Source organism: Xiphophorus maculatus, chromosome 21, assembly GCF_002775205.1.
Source record: "Xiphophorus maculatus strain JP 163 A chromosome 21, X_maculatus-5.0-male, whole genome shotgun sequence".
Taxonomy (NCBI): Eukaryota; Metazoa; Chordata; class Actinopteri; order Cyprinodontiformes; family Poeciliidae; genus Xiphophorus; species Xiphophorus maculatus.
In genome coordinates this window covers 4134042-4159971 of record NC_036463.1, presented here as the reverse complement: position 1 = coordinate 4159971, position 25930 = coordinate 4134042, and the positions used below count along the sequence as shown (strand labels likewise).

The window sequence follows — 25930 nt, the reverse complement described above, 5'->3', positions numbered from 1 at the left end:
AGCTTCTTTCTCATCTTTCTAATTATGTATTATGAATATTTATGAATTAGAATTTTTTTTAGTTATTCACTTTAAAGAGAGGCTTAGATATTAAATATACTAGTGATATATTTTAAGTTTCGATGATTATGGCTTATAGAAAACTTAATGAAACTCAAAATTTAAGATTCTCTGGATTATTATTTACAGAAATGTTAATTATCTGCTAAAGCAATAAAGGACTTTAGAGCTGTGCTGATGTGCTCTATCTTCCTGGGTTTAGTCAGAACGCCAGCAGCAGCGTTTTCAATCTGCTGCAGCTGGAGGATTGATTTATATATTTTTTTAATTTATTTTAGGCAAACCTGTGAAGACAATGCAACTAAATATAAACACATTAGCTTCTCTAGATATTGTGGTGTCATTAGTTCTTTAATCCTTGAAATGTTCTTCAGGTGGCAGAAGGCTGTCTTTGTAACCGTCTTTATGTGTCTCCGGAGGGTGAGGTCTGGTTTCTAGCTGTAAAAACTGAAGCTGCTTGATGAATCTAGATTCCTATTTACAGCCAAGGATAACTTCAATTTTGTTTCTGCTCAGCTAGAAAGTCTTGAAGTCCACATTGAATAGTTTTTAAGCATCTTTTGGATGGTTTCATAGTCAACTGGTGGCAGAAATGTGTATAAAATGTGTAGTTATGGCAGCTAATTTTATTTATTCTAATCCAAACTTTAGAGGTCATGTAGAGAATAAATAAAACTGGTGCAAATATGGACCATTGGGTAACAGTACATATTATTTTTTATCAAATCTGATGTAAAATTACCTTTTGACGGCTCCTGTTGTTGGAACATTGGAGAAAATTTTTATTTTCTGGGAGCTATTGTCACACTCTGCTGCTCAAATTAGCGCCTTTTCATTACAAATGTGGCACAATTGAAGGTTAAGTAAAGACACTTTACAAATACACTTAAAATTATTTGCATTTTAGATTTTAAAATCCCTTAAAAGTGCTTAGTTTTTAAAATGTGTTAAAATGACTGGAAAACGCAATGGAAAATGTACTGTGGGGAAAAATAAAAGGGAATTTTTACTAATGAAAAAAGGAAGCACACATTTTCTAATTTTTAATCTTTTTTTTTTTGCAGTGTAAGAAAAATAAAAAAATGATTAGGAAAAAGTCTCATTTATATATATAAATAATATATATATAATTTATACTTGCAATGCTATATAGTGTAATAGACTTAATTCCAATTTTCTGGCGACTGGAGTGAAACTTTTAATCGTTTTCTTTATTTAATCGGTGATAATTCGTTGTTTTCCATAAATCCTGACGCGCAGGAGGTTTGTAGGTGTGTCGGATCTGAGATCATCCGGAGGTTATCAGCTGATGAACGTATTTTGTGTTTTTTCTGATGAATCTGCCTTCAGGATCTTAAATAAAAGCCCTCTCATTGTCTCGTGCGTTTCTGGTCGCTCGTGCGGACATCTCGGTGTTTTTTTTTTTGGTCAGTATTTAATCGCTCCGTTAGATTGTAATCCCACCCAGTCATGAAGCTGCTCACAATCTGAGGGGCTCCGACTGGAAACGCAGCGGGACGGAGAGCTTTACACGCAGACGCTGTTTTTGTAAAAGTCCGTGAATCCAACCCGTCTGGAGCCGAAACATGAAGGAAAAGAACCTGATCGAGACCGCGAAGATGCAAGGCAACGTCCTGGTAAAGTGCTTCCCTTTTCCCGTTTGACGCTAAATAAGCGCTTTTGTTGCTCGGTAAACGTGCTGATTCTGGTATCTCTGTGCGTTTTGACGCACATTTGGATGCGTTGGGAATACGTGCTTTTCCACATTTTCTTCTGTTTTTAAATGTTAAATTCCTTTATTTTTCTTCACGCCCTTTTAAAATCCTGGTCTCCTTTGGCGCTGATGGAACCAGTATGGATATGATCAAAAGTTTATCCGGCTTTCTTTATGGGAAAGTTTAGGATGACTGCTGACTTCTCTGCTTTTAGCCTCTGAGGGGCAACCTTTAGCCCAACAGGGTCCCATTAATATTTTACTGCATAAGCTGAGGGGTGTAGGGAGATATTACAGCTGCAGGAAGCTGCAGGCATTAATAATGGTGGGCGGATATCTCTGATATTAAGGGTTATGACACCTCCTGAAGATTTTTTTCAGTTTCATTTTTGTTGTTCTCTAACTCTGACCTTTCCTTGTGCATTTTGGCTTTCAGGGCGATCTGCAGAGGCAGACATTAGTTTGTTTTCTCAACTTCTCTTCTAAATTTCCAAACATTTCATTAGGATTGTGTTTGGATCACAGTTTTTACTGCACACATGTTGAAGGATTTGGAGATTATTTTTATTTTTGGGGTTTTCTGGCAATTAAAGAGCTACACAGCATGATATTGCCACCACCATGTTTGGGTGTTGATACTGCAGATTCCCACGTATTTGTGGATTTCCTTTTGTAGATAATATTTAAAATGATCCCTGCTTGGTTTGGTTAATCACACTCAGGTTCGTTTGGGGAGATGTGAGCACGTAGTCAAACTTTGATGCAGACAGTAAAACCAAACTCCGTTCCGCCTAAAAACAGCTTTTGGTTGGTTTGAGATGAACTCTGATGGGGTTTGAATGCATATATGAATGCCAAGCTAACCTAAGACCGCTCCAAATGTAGAAAGTGTACGACAGCACAGTGCATTCTGGGTAAATACAACCAAAAGAAACATGAATCTAGTGTTAGCGGGAGAAAAGACTTGTCTTTTACCAAAGACAAAAGACGTAAAAATCTGACACTTCTCCATTTTTGTTTACATTTATAAGAGGAAATGTTGTGCTCAGTCGTTTAATTCAGTTTTTATAGCTGCAGCGCCCCCACAGGCGAGGAGGGGAACACGTTTTTCTAAAGTTTGGTTTGTTTGACTCAGAGCAATGTGAAAGCAAATTGCAGCAGCTGAAAATGTAACAAATGTTGTAACTTTTGGTCCCCAATCAATCAGAGTCTATAAGGTTGAAAACGCTGAAGAAAATGTTGCTCTGTACTTCACACACTATTGGCTAAAGTTTTCACAGCAGCCAATCCAGCTGTGCGATTCATTTTCCTTGTCGCTGATTGGTTATACTCCTTTTGTGCTAAAATTGATCTTAAGATATATTTGGTGTTTTAACTGTTAAAATAATCAGTTATTAGTATTTCTATATTTATTGATTCTAGATCTTTGTGACCGTAACATATGTGAATACTGGAGATCCACTATTTATTGGAAGTTTGAAGGATTTCTATTGTTTATCAAATCCCTCAATAAGTAAGTTTGGTGTCCAGTTTTTGAGATGTTGAATTATTTTTTATTCTGCCTCTGCTGGTTTTAATAGAAGCTGTTTGCTGCATTAAAATTCTCATCAGGTTTTTTTTTTCTTTTGCTCCACACTTTGAAGTTTAATGTTTACTCCTTGATTCGCCCCTACGATTGCTTTATTTCTGGCTGAATAGGCTTCACTCTGCAAACACTTTGGGCAATTTTTTTTGAAGATGTGGGGCACAGCTGTGTGGAGTCAGGCTTTTTCCTTCACTGAAGCTTGTCTTCTACAGCCTGTGGCCTTATTTTCTGCAGAAATGTGGTTTTCTATCTTTCTTTTTTGTCCTAGAAAAAAAAAAAGCATAAATGTTTTGGTGTGAGGAGCTTCTGAATTTCTAGTTCGCTTTGTAGAGTGGGATATCAGGTTGAAGCAATCTGTGTTACTTATGCAACCTTCTTCTGCTTGGAGCCAGAAAGTTATTAAAACAGAAAGGACGTTTGGCATCTGCTCGGCCGTTCTGGCTTTCTTCAATCTTTGAGCCATTTATCGACTCCGGGAGAGAGATGCTGGACGCTTACCAAAATTTATTTTGTCAGAAAGTAAAAGGTTTATTAGGCTACAAGCAATCATGTGAATGTGAGGGCTTTATACGCGACCAGTCCGTCACAAAAAAGCCTTTAAGGACCGCAGTTGCGGCGGCACAGTTTCGATTGGCTTCTGCAAAGTCAAAACATTTTTTATTTTCTAGAGTGGCATTAATTTTTCATCGGGATCATGAGGGAATCAGATTCTTCTCCAGCACGTCCCAAAGAGGCTCAGTAATGCTAAAGTAAAAATGTCTCCTGCTTTTTGAACAGCAGCTTCTTGCAAATAACAGTTAAATCAAATCAGTTTCTAGTTGTGCAAAGCTGGAAAAGGTGCAACCCAGACTTGCAGCTACAACGTTGCATGCCACACTTTTCAGAATTATGTTTGGAAACAATTTAAATCAGGCGTCCCTTTTCAGTGATCTATGATTTGATTTCACAGTATGAACAACACAATAATGGAAGTGAAAAGGTTAAAGTGGAGTGAATACTTTTGTGATGCACTGCTTTTAATTCATAAATTATTTTAGGCGACCATGTTGGATGAAAAAGGATAAATAGATTTTCGTTCTTGTTGAAAGAAAACTCTTAAGTTTCTGATCTGGGTTTCCCCCAGAAAACTTTCTAAGCCCAGTGCTCTAGGCAGTCATGCAGCGGTTCGATGTGTTTTTGGGTTAAAAAATGTTTATAGTTGACAGGAAATGGGAAAATATCACTTGATAACTATGTGTTATTGGAAGACTGGAAGATTAATACCTAAACTCCAACTATAAAGTCCTAAAAAAGCCAATCGTATAAAATAAATAAGCAATGCTAAGCCTGGTGGCCCGCCAGACTCATAATACCCTGGGGGAAACCCTGCTGATATTTTAAGTCTTTATTCAAACCAAAGATTAATTGTTTCTGTGAATATTCAGATTCTGATTGCAGTATTTACTAGACATATTTTGATTAGATGAAAAGGATTTGTCGGTTTGCTTTCGTGAAGTTTAACGTTTCGTAACATTCACAAGAAGCAGAGTCTTGACAAAATGTAATGTTTCCAGTGTTAACTGTGTTTTTTGACTTTATGTTTTTGTGTTCGTGAAATGTCATGTTGCTGAAACGTGCTACACAAATAAAATTTGTTTTGAGGAGAGTCGGAGCGGCGCGTTGGCATAGCGACAGAGCCGATGGTGCTTTGGAGATTTTAACGCACAAATTAGAAAATACTGTTTGTTAATTTTGATATGTGATTCACTGGATGTTCAGATTGGTGACATAAAAGTAACGTCACACTGTATTGGAACAAAAGAGACGGGTGTTTAACTATCTCACTGTCTTGATTTGGTTTGTTTCCACTGACCGTGTAATTGTGCAAATTGGAATCACAAAAATAAATTCTCTTAATAGAAACATTTCTAAAAAACTTGAGGATGAGGTGGTTTTTTGGCTGCATCAAAATATGTGTATTTTCCGCTTTTCGCATCACAACCGAATGTTACTACTGGCAGAAAAGATGAAGAAGACGACAGGAAGTGGTAGGAGCAAGATGGCGCAGCATTTCTTTTTTAAATAACTTGTTACATGAACAAACTTATTTTATTCTTCTTTCATGGGAACTTGAAACAGCAAAATTTAGTTTTTTTAATAGTAGTGGAATATCAACAAAGTTTTGCGCACATTTGTAGTGAAAATGCATTTTATGAAATATATTTTTTTAAATAAAATCTGAGGAATTTCTGGGTTTTTTTCATTATTATTTCGCAAAACTCTCCTGTAATGTTTTCATTGCAAAAACACAAAATCTTACCAAGTATTTTTGTCTAATTTCTAGTGCAAACATCTCAGTGCACTTGAAATGAAAGAAACTAAGCTAACTTTGTTCTAATTCTGCTGCTGTAGCATTCTTGTTTCAAGAGTACTCACAGATTGCACTCAAATAAGAGTACTTCAACTTATTTTTGCTCAAGTAAAAATAAAAAGTAGTAAAATGTCAAAATCAAGCAAAAGAAAATGTTTCCAAATCAGTTTTTTAATAAAAAGTTAGAACAAAATCTTACCAAGTAACTTTGTTCTAGTTTGTAGTGCAAATATCTTATTACACTTGAAATAAACCAACTTGAAAGTATCTTTTCAGCAAGACATAGAGGCTTGTTCTCAGTAAATAATTCCTTAATATTGATTAAAAAAGTACTAGTTTTATTGGCCAGACTAACTGAAAAATGTCTTGTCGTAAGTTCATTTATCTGCCAATGGAACAAGTACTTTTTTCATCAATGTTAAGAAATTATTTGCTTAAAACAAGCCTCTATATTTTGATAAAAATGTACTTTTAAGTTGGTTTGTTTTGTTTCAAGTGTAATAAGATACCAAGCACCAAAAACGAGAAAAAAAATACTTGGTTGGATTTTGTGTTTTTGCAGTGTTTAGAGGAAGCCATCATCTCAAAAATATTAAAAAAATGAACATTTGTAATGAAGCTGACGTCACCAACAGGACAATAGTTTATATAAAAAATTAAGAGAATAAGTGTTAAAATGGCCCAGTCAAAGTCCATGACTTGCATAAAACCCTTGGATTTTACTGAGAGAATCTTAATTTTGATCTGTTTTGTCCCTTTGGTTCCTCTGTATTCCCAGCTGTGACATTATTCCACCTTTAGGTGTGATTTAGCGCTGATCTGCAGGAGGAAGCTCCTCAGCTTCAGCTTGACGGTTTTATTGCAGCCGGTTGTTGCTCACTTCACAATGAGTCCCGTTCTCTTGGGACAGAAACGAGCTCGAATAGCGGACAGAAATCGGCGCAGCGTGATTTCTGTTGTCCGCTGTACGCCAGTCAAGGTGGTAGCATGTGAAAATGGGTGGCAAAACACCTCGAGGTGTTTGCCTGCACAGGAAATTGCAGATAATTGAGTCTTCGTGCTGATGCCTAAGTGGTAACGACAGGGTAAATGTTGCCATGGGATACCGTTATTGGAGCTGCGAACTTGCTGTACACATGTACAATCTTCTGATGATGTTGGTGCGTAATTGCTGCGTGACACGGCGGAACGTCCCCACTCAAGGACGGCGGCGTTGAGCATCTGATGATTTGTTTCTCTCGGATGGAGAAGTGGGCAGAGAAAGGAACGCGGCCTTCAGAGGCTCCGAGTTTTCTCACCTCACCTGTAGCGACGTTTCGCTGCTGGATGCAAACGTTCAGTTTCTGAAGAGACAAACTGCTTTGAGTTATGAGGTAATTATTGTCTCACAGCGATGAACAGATTTCTGGTTGGCGTTTCTTAATAATCGCAGCATAAATCCACAGAAAATGTTTTCTGTTTTTGCTTAGTGCGCCGTAGCAGAGCTTCACAGAGTAGCACTACTTCAACATGTGAAACGTAAAATATATTTGAGTAAAAAACGCATTTGGTAGAAAGGCTACTTAAGTTACTGATCAAATTATCAATCATCAGATGGACCAAAATGTTAAGTTATGTGGAAATTTTGTAATTTTGAGAACCAAAAGGACAATATATTAAAATAAATGACAAAATCAGACAAAATAAAACAAATTTCCAAATCCGTTTCTTTCAGTATAAAACTCAGGAAACTTTAAAAGAACAAACTGCACGTCTCTGTGGTGGATTTTGGTTAAAACAAACGATGAAGTCAGAATCCAGAAATTTAATTACTCAAGCAAAAGTTTTTGTTTTTCTTTTTTGCACGTCACTCTAAAAATCCCAAAGTATCAGTCAGGATCAGACCTTTTAGTCATTACGTTTGCGTTGATATTTGGGTCTCGACCCGTTTGGGGTGAAGGATCTCCAGTTGGTCCAGTGCTGTCGACCCTAAAGTTCATGTTTAGATGTTTACATGAGTCACTAGAGTCAAACTGACGGTTCGGTTTCAGAATCAAAGAGAGGCCCACATCACCACCCCTTCTCTACCATGCTTCACAGTTGGTCAATAGATATTACTACGACTTTATTCCATAAGTCTTACAAGTTTATCCTCGTATTTTGAGTTTGTTCTTGTAGTAGTATGTCTTCTCGTTATATTATGACTTTATTCTAATAGATAGAATTATAATTCTATAAATCTTCTGAGTTTATTTTCATATATTATGATTTCATTCTTTACATTTTTACAACTTCTATTTTTCATGTTATGACTTTATTCTCATATTTCAAGTTTATTTTCTTAATGTAATGTTTTCTCGTAATATCATGACTTTATTCTATACGTCTTATGACTTAATTTTCATATATTATGATTTTATTCTCTTATTCCAAGTTCATTCTTGTGATATTATGTCTTCTCATGATACTATGACTTTATTCTCATAATATTATGACTTTATGGTTGTAATTAAATCTTTTTTATTTACTCCGTTTTCGTATTTTGCTTCACTTCCAGGCTATTTATTCATATAAAAAGAACATCAGAAGCACTTAAATCCAGTAGAAGCTTAAATTTCAAACTAAAATCTTAAAAAAGTAAATAGAAATATGCTTTTTTTTAAAAACAAAACAACAACCAACAAACAGGTGACATTTCAAGAACAATAATATTCCCCCCCCCAGCAGCAGCAGCAGCAGCGATAAGCTGAATGCACCGACTGCCACCTTTATTGAAGATCAGACTAATTTGCTGCTGTTATGTTTTCCCCGGAGCGCGCGCTGGCAGCAGCTGTTAACACGCTGAACGCTGCTGTTCTGGACCTCAAACATCTGTTTGGGCGAACTGCAGCCGCCTGCGTGCCTCCAGGCTGACGGCTGCGTTTTGATGGAGGACCACTGCGCCTGATTTGGTGCTCCGCTACTCCGTTAACGCCTTTCCAATACAAACCTTCATGGCTGCAGGCCGGCTGGTAGGAATCACGTCGATAGCTCACTTCGCTTGTTTTTGTGCTCAAATCACACAAAGAGGAATTGAAATCAGAGCGCTGTTTGACCGCCTCCACATGCATGCTGCTTTATCGATCGCAGTGCAAAGCTTGCTGCAACGTGGCTTTCCAGACATCTGATATCTGTGCACCTGTTACCCAACATCTGGGAGCGAGAGAGAGAAAGGGAGTGAGTCAGCCGCACAATCAGTCCTTTTCCTCTGTTGTTTGGATGCTTCAAACCGAAATTCAGGGCAAAATGTTAAAGATGTGTTTAAATGTGAGTTGGTGTCATATTTACAATAATTATGGCCATTATAGAGGCCATAAATGATCAGAAATTTTGAGATAATATTCTCAGACGTTCTTTTAGAAAATTGAAATTTCTGAGTTTGGTCAAATGTGAGTTTTTTCTAAAACACTCACATTTTGAGATTTCTCTGCTGTTTTCTAGAAAAAAACGTGGAAATTTCTGAAATTGGAAGTTTAAAGTCAAAAACGTTCAAATTTTGAAAGATTTTTTGTGGTGTAAAAGGGACACACTTTAAAGATTAGGGCCATTGTAGATTAAAAAAAAATACATTTCTACAAAAAAAACTTAAATGTTGAAAAAACAATGACATTTCTGAGCTTGAAGTCAAAAATTTGCTAAAAAAATAAAAATTTTAGATTAATCTCAGAAATTTTCTAGAAAAAACTCAAAAAGTGTAAAATTTTCTACTTTCAAAACTGAAAAATATCTAAAAATTTTTCCAGAGCTTAAAATCAAATGTTTCAGTCACAATAAATAGAAGCTAGCTACTCTGTTTCACACAAAAATTAAAGTTTTTTTTCCCAAATTTTATTTTTTTGTGAACATTTCTGAGATTAGTCTCAGAATTTGAGTTTATTTCCCCCACAAATTTTCAACTTCAAGACAATTGCATTGTGTTTTAGGGATTTATTTCACAATAAAAAAATTTCTCGCAAAAGTAAAACTTTTGGAGCTCATAAAGTTACTTGTTTTTCCTAGAATATTTCAAAGTTTTGGGGCAGAATTTTTACATTTTATCTACAGTAGCCCTAAAACATCATCACACACATGCCATTTCAGAGTAGAGATGATGTGAAAATGTCCACACACTTACTGTGCAATTAGCGGGAAGAGAAACCATCTCTCTGTACACTGGAGACTGAAAAGTACAAAGCAGAAACTTTAATGCAGCCAAAGACAAAGCTTCAGGCAGAACAAAGCGGTGGGAAAATCCCCAGGGTTGGCTAACTCGGGTTCAGGAGACCTCTTCTTCATGTACTTTTCTTTCCTTTGTTTTTTTCCCCCAGCACCAACCCTCTGGGGTCACCTAGAGGGCGCCCAGCGCTTAGCCGACTCCACAAAGTGGAATATTTGCATACATACATAGCAAAGGATTTTATTAAGCAAACGCAGCATCATAGGAGCAGATTTACCCACATGCATACAGAAAGCAGCTGGCTTCAGGGTTTACAGATACGCTCTGCGTCAATCCATCCCTTGCTAGCTAACTAGCTAGCTGACTAGCTAGGTACAGAGGGATGTTTGTTCTACAAATGTCAGAATAAATATCTGACATATCTGTACCGGTAAAGGAGGCTAAACATAACTGATAATCTTCTGATTTCCCATTTTTATTCACTTCTCCATCTTCTCTGAATGTGTAAAGTATTTTTAGGTTTAACATAAAAACTAACTAAATCTGTTCATGTGTCATTTAATTTGAAAATTTTTTGTTTTTGTGTAAAACTATCTAAATGTTCCTTGTTGCCATCGTTTGATTCTGTTAAACTCTTAAATTTTAACAGAAGCTAGCTTGGTATGTAGGCAGATGGAAGGATTAGCTTCCATCTGTAGCTAGGATTAGCTAGATATCTGGCTATTTTTGCTAGCTAGCTAATCCTTCCATATTTTCATCCTTACCTTTTTAGCGACCTAGCTAGCTACTTAGCTATTTAGCAAGGTAGCTAGCTAGCTCAAGATTCAGTTAGTTTTAGTAACTTTTAGCCTTAGCAGCAGTTAGCTTGAGTAGTTTTTAGCCTCAGTAGCAGTTAGCTTGAGTAGGTTTTGTCCATTGCAGTTAGCTTGAGTAACTTTTCGTTTTAGTAGCAGTTAGCCTAAAGAGTTTTTACCTTGTTGCCTCTGTTGATACCTGCTGAAGGTTTATGACAACTTTGAGGCTAATAACTCATTTAAAATCAAGCTATTTCTCTGTCATAGATTGCTAATTAAAATAAAATAACTTGTGTCGAATAAACTCATTGCTCACGTTTAGGAGTTTATTTGTGGTTGAATGATTCATAGCTCAAAGTTAAGAACCTTAAAAATATTTAGCTGAAAATTGTCATGTACTGGACAGAAAACCAGCAAAAAAATTTTCAAATTTAATTTCCCTTTGGGATAAATAAAGTATTTTGAATTGAATTAAACATTATAACCAATTTATACTCAGCTAAAACAATACAGTTTTTTCTTTTTACCAAACCGCAGTGAACCTGGCTGAACACATTCTGCTACAGAAACAACAACTTTGCAGATCTGTCATGTTCAAACAGGCCTGACAGCGAAAGTAGAGCAGAACCAATATGAACAAAAAGGTTGTTTTCCACTGAAACTGAAAACAGCCTTCAGAATAACCCTGAAATCACTGGTATTGATCAATAGCTCCATCAAGCCCTGACTGCAGCCATTTTCAGCATCTTCAACCCTTCACCCCAATGTCCAGTCTGAACAAAATGACTGCTGAATAATAGAAAGCAAAAAAAGAAATACTAGCATCAGAAGATCAAATGAAATTAGAGAACTAACCACCTTTGTCATAAGTTGTCAGTAAAAGATAACTGCAGCCATCTGCCAGAGCTGCTGCTTGATTGCTCGACAAACAAAACGCAGCCAAAGAAGAAAAAACAAAACACAAAAAAAGCTCAGCATGATGGATTCCAGCTTGGGTAATGAAATGCTGCTGTTGTGCACTGTCACCACTGAAAAACTGTGGCCTGCATAAAGGTCACTATAAATCAAGTCCCCTTGGTCTCCAACGGCTGCATTTCTGATTGGGCGAAGAGCTAATCCCAGTCAACTGCATAAATATCCCAGACGCACAGGGCTCATATTTTCACCGCATCACCGATTATTTAGAAAAATAATGGTGTTTATTTTACACCAACTTGACAGCAACTTATGATGAGCCATTATTTTTCTTTATCCTGTCCATTAAAAAAGCATTAAGGCCAGTACGTTCCAGCACAACGCTGGTTTTTCAAAAACGCTTCTGCAGGACAAATCCACCCAGGATTTATCAAGTTAATGCAATTTCTTTTTTATTTTCTTTTAAAACGTCCTCCATTGTCTATGCTGACAATGTTGAGGTTCACTGCTTTTAAGGAGGAAAATCCAGGTTTTTCTCCAATACTTTCTCTAATGCCTGGAGAGTGAACATAAACCAGTAGCAGAGTCCCATCGCGACCATTTAGACCATCACCAAACAAATATCGCTTTGCTACCAAGACTGAATAGAAAAGTCAACTGGAATGCAACCTGAGATCGAACTGCAACTCAATGGATGGATGGTTGGAGCTAGAACTAGGAAGGAAGAGATGGAGAGTTGGAGTTAGAAGAGGGAAGGAAAGATGGAAGAATGGATCTAGAGGTTTAGAGCTAGGAAAGGAAAGAAGGACAGATGGAATGATTTATGGAGAGCTGACAGTGGAGGGAGGGAGAGATGGAAGGATAGATTAAGAGCTAAAAAGGGATGTAGGACTGGTTAGATCTAGAGCTAACTAGATCTAACCAGTCCCACATCTGGTTAGATGTACAGTCCTATCATGCTGCATTTATCATGCTGCAAATGATAAAACTTAATCAGGCTAATGCTGCTAAGGATGAAACCTACTCAAGCTAACTCCTACTCAGGATAAAACCTACTCAAGTTTACTTCTTCTCTGGCTAAAAGCCACTCTAACTACTACTAAAACCAATGATTTCCTCAGGCTAACAGACGCCTGATTTAAATTGTTTCCAAACATAATTCTGAAACGTGTGGCATGTAAAGATGTAGCTGCTAGTCTGGGTTGCACCTTTTCCAGCTTTATACGACTGGAAACTGAAATATTTAAGTGTTATTTGTAAGAAGCTGCTGTTCAAAAAGCAGGAGACATTTTTACTCTAGCATTACTGAGCCTCTTTGGGACGTGCTGGAAAAGAATCTGATTCCCTCATGATCCCACTGAAAAATTAATGGCACTCTAGAGGATAAAAAATGTTTTGACATTGCAGAAGCCAATCGAAACTGTGCCGCAGCAACTGCGGTCCTTAAAGGCTTTTTTTTGACGGACTGGTCGTGTATAAAGCCCTCGTATTCGCATGATTTCTTGTAGCCTTGGCGACCTGTCCAGGGTTAGCTGGAGATGGGCACCAGCAGCCCTCCTGACCCCACTAAGGACCAGGGTGTTAGAAAATGGATGGATGGGAACTGCTTTATTTTTAGATAAAAACTTAAGATAAATCAGGTATCTTCCCTTTATTTTTCCATTTTTAAACTTATGCAAATCAGTTTTTTTAGTTCTTAGAATGAGTGGTTCATATAGCAACTATCAAACTTGAGATTTTAAACTGATCTGTTTAAAATGTTTAAGTATTTGCTTGTATTCATTGTTGCTCCTTGTGTTTGATCTTATTTAGTAGCTAATTGGATTTGTTAAGCGTGATGACATGGTGGCCCGCCGTGTTTCTCCCATGCTTTGTGCATGCAAAAGTCCTTGGGGAAAGTAGCTTTTAGCCTCGGTGTGTGTTATCTGTCATGCCCTCTCCTCGGCTCTTGGAAATCAATCCCCACTTACCCAGGCTTACGCATATAGTGTCTCAGCAAAATAATGAGTCTACACAAGGTGAATACATTATACAGCACGCTTGATTTTTTTTTTTTTTTTGCAATTTGAAACTGAGGGCCCAGGCTTGTTAAGGTTTGTCAGCATTGATGTTCGGCTTTCATGAGCAGCTGCTTTAATTGGGGCTGTTTAGCCATGCTGAGTAATTTTTCATCAGTTAAATTGGGATAGACCCAGTTTGCTCTGTCAGCGCGTATGAATTATGCATTTGTTTTTATGTTTCCTTTTTTGTAGCGAGGCGTGGTGATGGTTAAATTTAGGCAAGATGATGATTTTGGCGTTCGGTAAGTAGAAGTAGGTTCAGAATTTGTTAAATTTATTTTTCCTGAAACTTTGGGTTTCCATGACAACAATAAAAATGCAGAATATAGCTCTTTTTGCTGCATATATTTAATCCTTAAAGTTTTCTTGAACGTATTATTAAAATCTCGTTTTGTTCTTGTGAACTCAATTTGTGTCATGAGAGTTTTAGGTATCGTTATACCTCTAGTTTTTTGGCACTTATAGATTTTAGTGCATTTGTTTTAAAGTTCTCCGGATTAGTAATTTGTTTCCCAAAGATTATTAGTGTATAAATGATGTTCAGTTTATAAGACAAAATTTCTTGTTTTTGATGAAGATGAATGGTCACTTTGGGAAGAAAAGAATAAAACGATGGATCTTTTCTAAAATAGGTCTATGATTTTAGGGTGAATATAATTGTATACTTAAAAAAATATATCAAAATGATCCATAGTTATTAAACCATTAAGACAAATAACACAAGGGTGTTGCATAAAAGGATTCGCTCCTTTATAAAAGTGTTTCTGTTTCCAGGTTTTCCAAACCTTTCCACAGCCACATAACCAATTAACCTTCATAAAAACCAAAAGGTGAGGTAAACGTGATGGATTACCCCTCACAAGGAACCGTCAGGTTTCTGTTGCTTAATTTACATAAAACTGAAGTGGAATTTATGTTGACTGCCCTTAGGGACAAAAAAAAAAAACAAAGTAAATGCCATAATTTAATCATAGACAGTATGCCAAGTGTGGAAGATTAAAGCTGCATTAGGTAACTTTTAAAAAAATAAATGTTTTATATATTTAAAAAAAACTGTCCCGTGTTCTGACGGTATCATACAACTCCTTGTAGTCCTACTGCCATTTGAAGAAATACACAGCTCGGTCAGAAACGACCAATCAGAGCCTGGAGGAAGGTCTTATGGTGCGTTCACACCAAACGGGTTTTGAGCATCAGGTGCATCTGGTTTAGTCTATGTGGAAGCGGGTTAAGGTCGTTTCGCTTGTCAAGCACTGCACAATCGAACCGTTTCAAGTGTTCTGATGTGAACCTTCGTGTCTTGATGCACAGCGTCAACCAATCGGCTGGTTTCCGCTACGTACACCCAACATAACACTTTCATTCTATTGGCTGAGAGGTTGTCAGGCGACGGTACTTTTCTGTTCCAAAGTGAGCAGAAAAAGATTTGCAAGCGAGCAGAGAGGTTTGCAAGCGCAGATTTAATGTGAGCAGAGACGAGTTTTAAGCGCGAGAAGAAATGTTTGGGAAAACACAGTGAATATTTGAAAGAGAGCAGAAGTTTTGAGTACAAACATTACAAGTTTTGAGAAGAAAGATACAAAATCCTGCTTTCAAACTGACCATGTGTGCTCCCGAATTATGGAGAATTGAAGAAATACTAACTGCATGCCTGCATTTCTTTCAATTTACAAAAAAATCTAAAATATATATACAGTACATATATATATCTGTGCTGTATATATATATTATATGACTGCAAAATGGGTTCCTGTAGGTTAGCCTCATGAAAGCCGCCTTGCTGCTTTTACAGAGGAACGTTGTCTTTGTGCTCGGCGTTCATAATAATTTCCCTCAGTGGCGCTCATTAAGGGTCTGACATGATGAGCTGGTTTCCACTACTTACCCGTGGCATTGAATGTAATTGCATTTCACAGGCAGACGGGAGGTGAGGAGCGCAGAGCGAGCGCTCGGTCTATCTGAAATCAGAGTCTTATTATATCACCACAATTGTTAAGATGGTAAGTATGTATAGAGTGTGATTCCAGATAGATTTAAATGTTCTTGATGAGGTCCATCAGGGAGATAGAAATATGTTTCTGATTGGACGACACGGTTCGATATAAAGTTTGGAGACTAACAATAGCAAGATTCGAGAACATAAACATGGTTTCTTGCTTGAGATTTCAGTAAAAAGGAGGGAAATTTACAGAGAGAGGAAATACTACTTGATGAGTTTTCATGTTGACATCTTTCACATAGAATTGGATTTGGACGTTTGACCTAAATCTACAGCTGACATTCAGATTTTACCCCATCGGCTTTGTTTTCGTTGCTGCTTCATTTTGGGCTGTGGCCATTATTGATGATAGTCATAGTTCTGATCGATTGTTCTGGGTAAAATGTCAGGGTTAATAAAATAGAATCAGTGATTAGATTTTTAATAACTTCAACCTTGTGATGGGTTTTGGCACTTAAAGGATAAAAAATTAGACGGAAGAAAATGTGTTTTTACTTGAAATGACACAAAATTCCCAATCTATGCATGTCCATTACACAGGAAATAAGTGGATCAAATTTTTAATGAATATTTTTCTTTCTCCCAAATTAACTTCAGTAATTGTAAAATAAAAAGAAAGTGGATTTTATTTTTCCCAGTTTTTAAAAACTTGTTGATCCAGGAAGACTTTCTCAGTAATTGTCCCACATATTTACTAACACTATGGGAATATTTCAGCTTTTTCTTGTTATCTTAATTTTTTTGTAATTTATCTGTCCTGTACATCAAACTTGTTCCATAAAAACGGTTATAAGAATTTTACTTACATTTTTTTTCATGCTATGTACAGTTATACAGTTTCAGTGGAAGCTTTTCCTTTAAGTTGAAATATTAAATTATGTTTTTTTGTTGATAAAGCTGTCATGGCTGGGCATAAGCTAAAAAAATTATCATTTTAGTCAAGACAGCAGATGTAGAACCAGCAAAACCTAATTGCTTGTATAACTTTTCATTCTAAATAACGGATGTTGCTTATGAACATTTCTATTTGGGCCATTGTTGATACAAAAAATTAAGAGTAAATTTCTGCCAAAAAACTCTGAAAATTTGATGTTAGTCTCAGAAATGTTCTCGAAAATGTGTGGAAATTTCAGAGTGAAAAGTTGCTTGGAAAAAATCAAAAAAATTTGAGATAAACCTCTGAAAATTTCTAGGGGAAAAAAACATGGAGTTTTCTGAGTTTCAAAGATCAAATATTTGACTTTTGAAAGTCATAAAATTTTAAACGATCAATATTGTGACAGATTTTCTTAGATGTTTTTTCTAGAAATTTTCTGAGATCTCAAAATTTCTTGATTTTTTTCTAACTGAATTCTGACTTTTCAAACTACAAAATTTCAAAGTCTTTTGCTACAAAATTCGTTATTTTTTCTAGCTAATCTTTTCTCTGTTATTTCCAAGTATTTTTCTAGAAAATGTTATTATTTTTCTGCCGATTTTTTTGACTGTTCAAACTCAGAAATTTCCAAGTCTTCCTGGAAAATGAGTTTTCTAGCAAATTTTTGATTTTTTTCAGATTGAGAAATTTCCAAGACTTTCTCTAGAAAATGTGAGTTTTTTTTCTTACTAAAAATATTCAGAAATATTTGACTCTTTAGCTCAGAATTGTCCTTGTGTTTTCTATCTACAGTGGCTCTGGTTCGTTATCGTGCTTCTTGTTCTTCTTCTTCTCTGCTTTAGAGGCTTTTGGCCTCCAGTGCAGACTACAGAGATGTTTTCCGTTTCTCTTGTATTTCCATCAGGAAAAGCTGTGATTAATTTGTGCCATTTGCGTCCTGGCAGAGGAAGTCGGGGAAAGTGCCCGCTGGAATCTTGGGTAATGATGTACGGCTCAGTCGAGGCTCCCTGGCTCGCCTCTCCAGCCTCGGTGCAGGAGGGAGGGCAGTGCTTTGTGCACGGTTGTACACAAGGAATTCAATTAGCCCTTTTCCTCCAGCCCCTCTCAGATTCATGCCTGTCGTGTAAGCAAGCAGCTCCTGTTACAGCTGCGACATCAGAAAGACGCCTGGTTTCTGTCTTCTGCTCTGTTGTTGCTGCGCTTCCTGTCGTGTGCCATTGGCGGTTCCTCGGCTAGAGCGTCTGTCTAATGACATCATTAAAGCTAGCCAGACAGAAAATGAAAAAGCACCTGTTACAGAGGGGAATGTTGTGTATTCCCTGAACATTAAAGGGATATTACCTCATTGACTGTGAAGAGACAGCTAAATTAACTTTTGTATAGCCATGCCTTGTCCAGCTGATGGAATATTAATTACAAAATGAATATGTAAGAGAATATTTTAATTAAATTTTTGGCTTGATAAATGCTACACGGTCTCCTTATCCATACACAATAGAATATTGCATAAACATGGGATTTATTTAATTGTTTTATGGTGAAAAATGTATTTCTGCATATGTGTAAAAGTATTTGTCCCTTTCAAACGATGTCTCGGCATAAAAAAAAGCAAATATCTCACAAAAATTAGCTTAAAATAGAGAAGGTCTGATGGGATTTCAGGGCCATAGTAGCTACACAAAAAATATGCAAAAAAACCCCAAAACTCTGAAATCTCTAGAAAAAACCCCAAAGAACTTTGAGTTTGAAAAGTTACCAGAAAAAAATCAGAAATTTTCAGATTAATCTCTAGAAAATTCTTACTGAGTTTCTAAGGTCGAAAATTTTGCTTTGACATTTTTGAAACTTCCATGTTTTTTTTCCCTGAAAAGTTCTGAAATTAATTTAGATCTAGTTAATCTAATCTGCGTTTATTTTTCTAGCAAATTTTGAACTTTTCAAATTCAGAAATGTAAAAGTTTTTTTCTTGAAAATTTCTGAGTTTAGTCTCGAAATTTGAGTCTTTTGGTGGAAATTTACATCTTCTATTTTTTCTGTCTGCAGTGACCCTAAAACACGTCGGTTCATAAAATAAATGTAAAAATCACCCGAAGATAAGCTAAGTACTCAAAAAGCAGTTTCAAATGTTTAACTTCTTTTTAAAGGGAAAATATTTATCAAGAAATCTATAGCATTAGGTGAAAATGTAATTTCCCACAAATGGTGCTCCAAGTACTGCCTATTGTAATCACTGAAACACTAAATCTACCTCAATGTCCATTAATACGATTAGTTTAAACTCTTTTAGCACTACCATTGAAGCCAGCATCTGCAGTTTACCTGGTACAACCAATTGGCTCCAATAAAAATAAATGGAGTTCCTTGATTGGCTGCTTTGCAAATGCCAACCGTTGTTGCCCAAAGTATTATCGCAGCCGGTTATTTCAGCTTCCCAATGGCATTTTCTTTCATATGTTTTGGATATGCTCTACAATTTTTTTTTCTAAACTAATTTAGAGTTCTCTTCCTGCACAGACTGAACCTTGAACAGGCCTGGACCCAGTGTAGTAATTTGCTTTAGGGGACAGATTTCTACCCTTAATGAGGGAAATCATTATTTGAAAACATCTTTAAACTTTGTCTGATTACCTGAAGCATTTAAAAATGCAATAAATTAATTGCATTTTAAGGGGGAAGTACATCCTAACTCACTTCTGAGTGAGTCAGGATGTTGCTCATTAAAGTCTGAGCATGAAATCAGCTCATCACATTTTCATTCTGTGATAGATGAAAGGTACAAACAATGTGATGTTTGTATCCAGTTGCCTACGGTTACCTCGCTCTGCAAAAGCCGAAGTAACCGACTGAAGGTGGAGAAAATGTGAGGTTGGAGGCCTCCTCGGTGTGAAACTCTCTTTTATCTGTCAATCCGTTTTCTATGCCTGCTAAATTCTGTCCAGGGTCACGAAGGCCTGGAGTCCATCTGAGCAGTCAGTAGGGAGCGATGTGGTACGCCACAGGCTGCGGGTCCATTTCAGGGCCGGCATGGAGAAACACTTTACAACCAACCAGGCACACTTTCACTTACACCCGAAGGTAATTTAAGGCTAACAGAAAAACTAAAATGTTTGTTTTTAATATTTCCAATCTTGTTTAGGTATAAAACACTAAATGCATCTTTATAATGACACTGGCAACACGATGCAGGAGTCCCCGTGTCTGTTTGTATGATGGTCAACTGGAGGTTTGCTCACCTTTTCACCTGCAAAATGTGTTTCTGTCCAGCAAACTTACTTTCAACAAATTGACACCACTGCATAATCTGACCTGTTCCTTTCTAGAATTTGGATTGTATTTTACCTGGAACTTACCAGCTACTAGACAGATATTTTCTTACAACGGATAAGCCAGTTTACCAGAACTTACCAGATACTTTCCTGGAACTTGCCAGCTACTAAACAGCCATATTCGTGGAACATATCAGATAGTTTTCCTTATCTGAACCAGATACCTTTCCTAAACTTACCAGATACTTTCCTGGTACTTGGCAGCAACTTATCAGCTTGTTTCCTTTAATTGAACAAGATACTTTATTTGAACTTTTCAGCTACTTTCCTGTAACTTGCCAGGCACTTAGCATCTACTTTCTCAGAATTTACCATGCACTTTCCCGGACCTTATCAGCTACTTGACCCAGCAGTTATTTACAAAGTACTGTCCTGGAATTTGACCGGTTACTTTCCTGGGACTTCACAAGATAATTTACTGTAACTTTACCAGATATTAACCAATTATTGTGCCAGGAATTTAACAAGTACTTTTCTTAAACTTACCAGATACATTGCTGGAAGTGCTTATGTGCTCTCCTGGAATTTACCTGGTACTTTTCCGGTACTGACCAGCGTTCCCAGAGCTTACTGGGTATTTCAGGAACAGCAGTGTACAGGCTGACTTACAAGGTGCCACTTTCTGGTACTCACCCGGTATTTTCCTCACAATATTTGTGATAACTAACTGGAAAATTTAAAGAATATATCTGGGAAAGTAACTGGTGAGTAAAGGTTGTGTACATTACAAACAGAACTTAAGCTCTACGGTGAGTTGAGCTGATACTACACACTTAAACTAATCAGATTAGATAATGCCAGATGAACGGTTAAACTATCACATGTCTGCAGAGATGAAGCAGTCAGACTGCACACAGAGACGGACTGATCCATCAGGGATGACGCCATACTTTCTCATACTGTACATGCTGTCCAGTGAGGCTGAATTAATGGATTACAGTGGCACCCTGGGTCCATTTTTCCAGAACCTACTGGTGGAGCAGATGCTCACTGGTAGCTATCCACACCAGGAGAACAATATGGTCATTGCCTTCAAAATAAAAGCAGGACATTCTGTTTTATCTGCAGATTGGAGAATTTAAATGGGGTCTGCTGTAGATCCTGGGCTCCCCTTTATGCTACTTTCTCTCTACCTCAGCATACAGGATTTAAATGGGAAACTTTAGTCATGGAACAAGAATAATGTTCTATCTTGTGAACCATTTTTGTGTTGATCTACCTAAGTCTTGTTTACAGGTTTCACCAACTCAAATTTAAGACATTTAAGACCTTTTATGAATGGGATTTAAGACCTATTTGTCCACAGAAATGTACAAACTTAATCCAGCCAACTGACTATAAATTTACACTTACCCCAAACAGACACAAAAAAGCTATTTAGCTCGCTAGCAAGAGTAAGTTAGCAGTGGATTACAAATTTAAGACCTGTGATTAGCATATTTAAGCCCAACTTACTTTTTAAAATGAATTTAAGACTTTTTAAGGATACGCATACACCCTGGTTTGGAAACCTTAACATTTGTAATTTAGATCATATTTACTTTTACATTATTTTTACTGAATATATTTTATTTTCCTTTCTTTTCAAATTGCTTTCAGGTTTATCTTTTACCAATAATCTGTGACTGATTGGTGATCAGATGAACTGAATATTTATACCCCAGAAAAACTGGAACTTGAGAGCCAATGAAGTTACTCGGAACTCAAATATATCAAAAATAAACATATTTAAAAATGCTTTTGTTTACATAATTGAATTAGTGAGGTGTTTAAATAAGTGTGAAACCGATGAGTTTAGTCCACTTGAAAAAAAGAGACTTGCATTTAAGCCTAGAGTTGACATAAAAAATCTTAAACTTGAGACATAAACTGTAAAAATGTAAAATTTTGAAAGAAAAAATATAAAATTTTGAATAAAATTTCATTAATTTGTTTTAAACCTATGGATAAAATGAGTTGAACACATTAAATTGGTTGCTTTCTCTCTAATATTTAACCAAATGCTGCTATTTGTTGGCATTTATTTCTTTATTCTTCATATAAATAAATACTGAACACTCTAACACTTATAGCCTTAGCTAGTTTGCAATGCACATTTCCAGATGGGCCTTTAACAACAAAATTAATTTATGTGAAATAGCTTACTTACATTAATCAAATGTTTGTGAGATTATCTCAAACTTATGGTGTTTAATCTCCTTAGCCGGCATTGGCAGCCATCTTTGTCAGAATGTATTGATTGTAAGGGAAGTACCTGGACTTACATGCCTTATTTGTCATGAACGGCAGCAGTACACACCCAGTGCCACTCCACCGGCTCGATTCATCACCGTATCGACCTCCATCTGCTTCTTCCTGTCCATCAGTTATAGTTTTAGATTAAGGCGACACGTCCGCGTTCAGAACCTTCCTTTGTGTTCATCACAGAAGCCATATCGCCAGTCTGAGCCTCTGGGTTCGGATTCACAAGAACATTTTCTCCAGCTTTCACTATTTATCTCCCATTTTTCCCATATTTTACCTTCATCTTTCACATCTTGTCCCTCTTTAATCTTCTTCTGGCATTAGATTTTCTCCTGACATGCCAGAAGTAAAATAAATAAATAAAAGTGCTCTTTCCTTGACTGATGGTTTCCAGCAATAATTAGAAGGTTCTGACTCGCGGGCTGTCAGGTGAGAGTTTATCTCAGCGCCCCCTGGAGCCTCAGAAAGGTCAACGTGCCTCTTAATCAAACATCAGCCAGGCCAAGTCCGCTGTCAGATGGACGGTTCTGCTTTCTCTCCCTGCTGAGTTTAAAGTTTGCATCCATCTGCTCCCTGAAACTTACCCCGAGCCACAAAATATGACGCCAGCTTTGCTCCGAGGAAGCTGAGCTAAATCTGATAGGCGCTTATGCCAGAAACATGGGACAGTGCATGTTTGATGTGTCTAATGAATGTTAATTAGTGCTCAGTGCACAATAGAGCTTCCTGGAAAATGTTGAACTGTTAAATTCTCCATGTTTTGACTCTAAAACGCAATTTATTTTATGTATACAGTTCTAAATGCTCAAGCTTCGAAAAAGGCTGTTCATGAAAACTCCTGCCTTTTGAAATAAACCCCAGAATCTGCGAATGTTTAGCTTGTGCAAGTGTGACGCAGCGTCTCCAACCAAATAGCCTCACAAGTGCCTCTTTGAACAATCAAAGCCTGAAACGCTCGCCTGGGACGCCTCGTCTGAACAAGCGAAACTCATTACACGTTTACCTTTTGACACATTTGTCTCGGGCTCTTCAGGCACGTTTTGGAAAATGAGTCCACTCCAGTTTCTAGCCCCTTTCCAGATGGAGCGCTTAATATGGAGACAAGTGGTTCATCTCTAAAGCCTGGGCCAGGAGGAGCGATGTATTACTGGGAGGCCTAATCAAGTTTGGTGTGGCTCATTGGTCCTCTGTGGGCTGCAGCACGCTCCAGCACTACTATTTTCCGAAGGCAAATTGGTCGTGGGGATGATGTCCTCGGTAATGATTGTTTCTAATGTAAAGCTAATGTAGTGGTGATCAAAGCTTGCCCCTGGAATTTAAATAGTGCGTCTGTGAGGTGGAGAGAAGATAATTGCCTCTCAAAGTTTACGGGAAAGTAATTAGGAGTAAAAGTTGCAGATGTACATATCTGTGGAATACTAACCATGGTGCTGACAATGAATGCATTGAAGAAAGAAAGGAGCTTTTTATGCTTTATTCGCTTTCAGAAGCGGAGAATGGTAATGTGATTACTGGGGGAAAAAAGAGGGTACTAAATAATAAAACTCTTGTCATATCTGCTGAGCCTGGAAAATTGCTTATTCTATAGAGCTGGCTGCCACTGACTCATCTAACATTTAACGGTATCAGGATCTGAGCATTTAAGGACATATATTACTGTCTTCAAGGCACTTTGCGCTTTTCTTTTTTAGAACGATTCTATAAAAGCAGTATTTTTTAGCAAGCTTCCCAATATGAAAAAAAAATCATAAACCAAATACTTTGAATGTCAGCCAATCAAAAAGGGATGCATTTCTTGGTTTAATTTTTTTTTCAGGAAAACAAACTAAATAAAAAAAATAATTCTTGTCCAATGACGATGTTTTTGTCTGTGATTGTTTTTCTTTGGTTGTAGTGTTCTATAGTTATTGTGCTTCCTTGAGTTTTATTTGCATGTTACGTTATTTTATTCTGCACTTTGAAACCGCTCTCTCTAAATTATGTTCAAGGAGTATTGTTGCCTAGCAACCATTCCAGCCAATAGAATTATGGCCTTCTTTGGGTGCACTTGTTTTCTACAGGGTGCAACTGTGTGGCTGCTGTAGCTAACTGTAACTTCAGCTAATTGTCACCCCAGTTAACTATTACTGAAGCTAAAGGTTGTTTAAGGTTGTTAAAGCTAACTGTTACTAAAGCTAAAGATTATTAAAGCTGACGGCTTCACAAGCTAACCGTTACTAAAGCTAAAGGTTGTTTAAGGTTGTTAAAGCTAAAGATTATTGAAGCGGACGGCTTCACAAGCTAACTGTTACTAAAGCTAACGGTTGTTAAAGATGACAACTTAAGAAGCGAACTGTTACTAAAGCTAAAGATTATTGAAGCGGACGGCTTCACAAGCTAACTGTTACTAAAGCTAACGGTTGTTAAAGATGACAACTTAAGAAGCTAACTGTTACTAAAGCTAAAGATTATTGAAGTTGATGTTTTATCAAGTTGTTATGTCAGCTAGCTGTAACTCAAGTTAACTTTTAGTATAGCTAAACGTTATTAAAGCTAACTGTTATCAAGCTAACTTTTCTCTAGCCTGAAAGCTGTCTGTGAAATGTTGAACTGTTAAATTAATTTTATGTAAACACAAATTTTTTTTATTTCCTCCATTGTTTTCTTCATTGACTACAAATTTTGTATTTCTAATCTAATACTTTTAATATTTGGAAAACTACATATCTTGTCTGATTGACTCCAGCATCTTAGAACCCCCACAAACTTCACAGTATGAATGTCCCTTAACTTGCAGAATATTTTGTAATGAAAACACAAACTTCTGTTTGCTGGTGTTTGTCTTTCTGAGTCAAAGTCAGAGTGACCAGTGCCAGAGACGGCAGCCAGCTGGCGCTCTGGCTGCAGTGAAATGAGCCGACGCCAAGCCTTGCCCTCCCTGTCTGTTTTCTCTCATCTTCATCTGATCGCATCCTTCCTCTGCTCGGCTCCCTGCAGTCAAGTTTGTAAATAGCAGCTTTTATTCCTCTGTGCCTCCCACACTCTGTAAAAGCAGCTCAGAGCGCCGCCAACACAATAAAACAATCACACATTGAGTATCCACTTAGCTGCTGAAAATGACGATTTCTCATATTTTTAGTTTGGAATTGGCCTTATTTCTAGTGAAGGAAACTTTGCCTTTATTTTAATGCTATACATGTATTTCGCTTTTATTTTTTCAATAAATAAATTAGCACAGATACGCATAAAAGAGCACTTTATGTAAGTGAAAAAGTTAAAACTGGCAGCTGGCGGCTCACAGATAAGCAGAGGTTAAGAGTCACAATTCTGGTTTGTTTGTGTCATAAATGCAATATTTTACACATATAGAAAGTAGAGAGTTATTCTGCAAAATAGTCATAACCCCTTGAACATTTAAACATTTCATTACAAGTTGATTTGAATTGTATGTGGAGTATGTAAAGTTAAAGAGAAACAATTAATGTTTCTTCATTGTCTCTAGTTTTTCTTACCTATTAAAACTTGAAACGTTTGGCTTGAATTACACAATAAATGCTCTAATAGAAAAGCTTTCTAAAAGATAGTAAATAGAAATGGCATTTGTGTTTTACAAAAAAAGTGTAACTGCTCTTGTCAAACGAGACGATTGTTGAGGGAAACAAAGCAGAAGCAAATTACATGCTAAAAAATGTTAGAAACTTTTCTTTGGGGGCTGAAAAAAAAAAGCTAAATATTTTTATTTGTAACTTTTATTCCCTAATTTGTGTTGGTCACTTCAATAAAAGTTCAGTTGAATGCATTGAGGTTTGTGGTTGTATCATAAAATAATAATACTAAGTGACTGAAAATGGTT

General features: G+C 36.8%; 1 protein-coding gene across 2 annotated transcripts in view; it reads left to right on the top strand.

The window, feature by feature from the left end:
* The window catches only part of dpp6 (dipeptidyl peptidase like 6), a 301131-nt gene that overhangs the window by 20184 nt on the left and 255017 nt on the right, over positions 1-25930 (top strand). The window contains exon 1 of one of the 2 annotated variants that reach the window (XM_023326529.1): positions 1406-1697. The exons of the other annotated variant lie outside the window; for it this stretch is intronic. Coding sequence (XP_023182297.1) covers positions 1647-1697 — 51 coding nt within the window. The 5' untranslated portion in view covers positions 1406-1646. Of the gene's footprint in view, positions 1-1405; positions 1698-25930 lie in introns of those variants that run through there. 2 annotated transcript variants of the gene reach the window in all.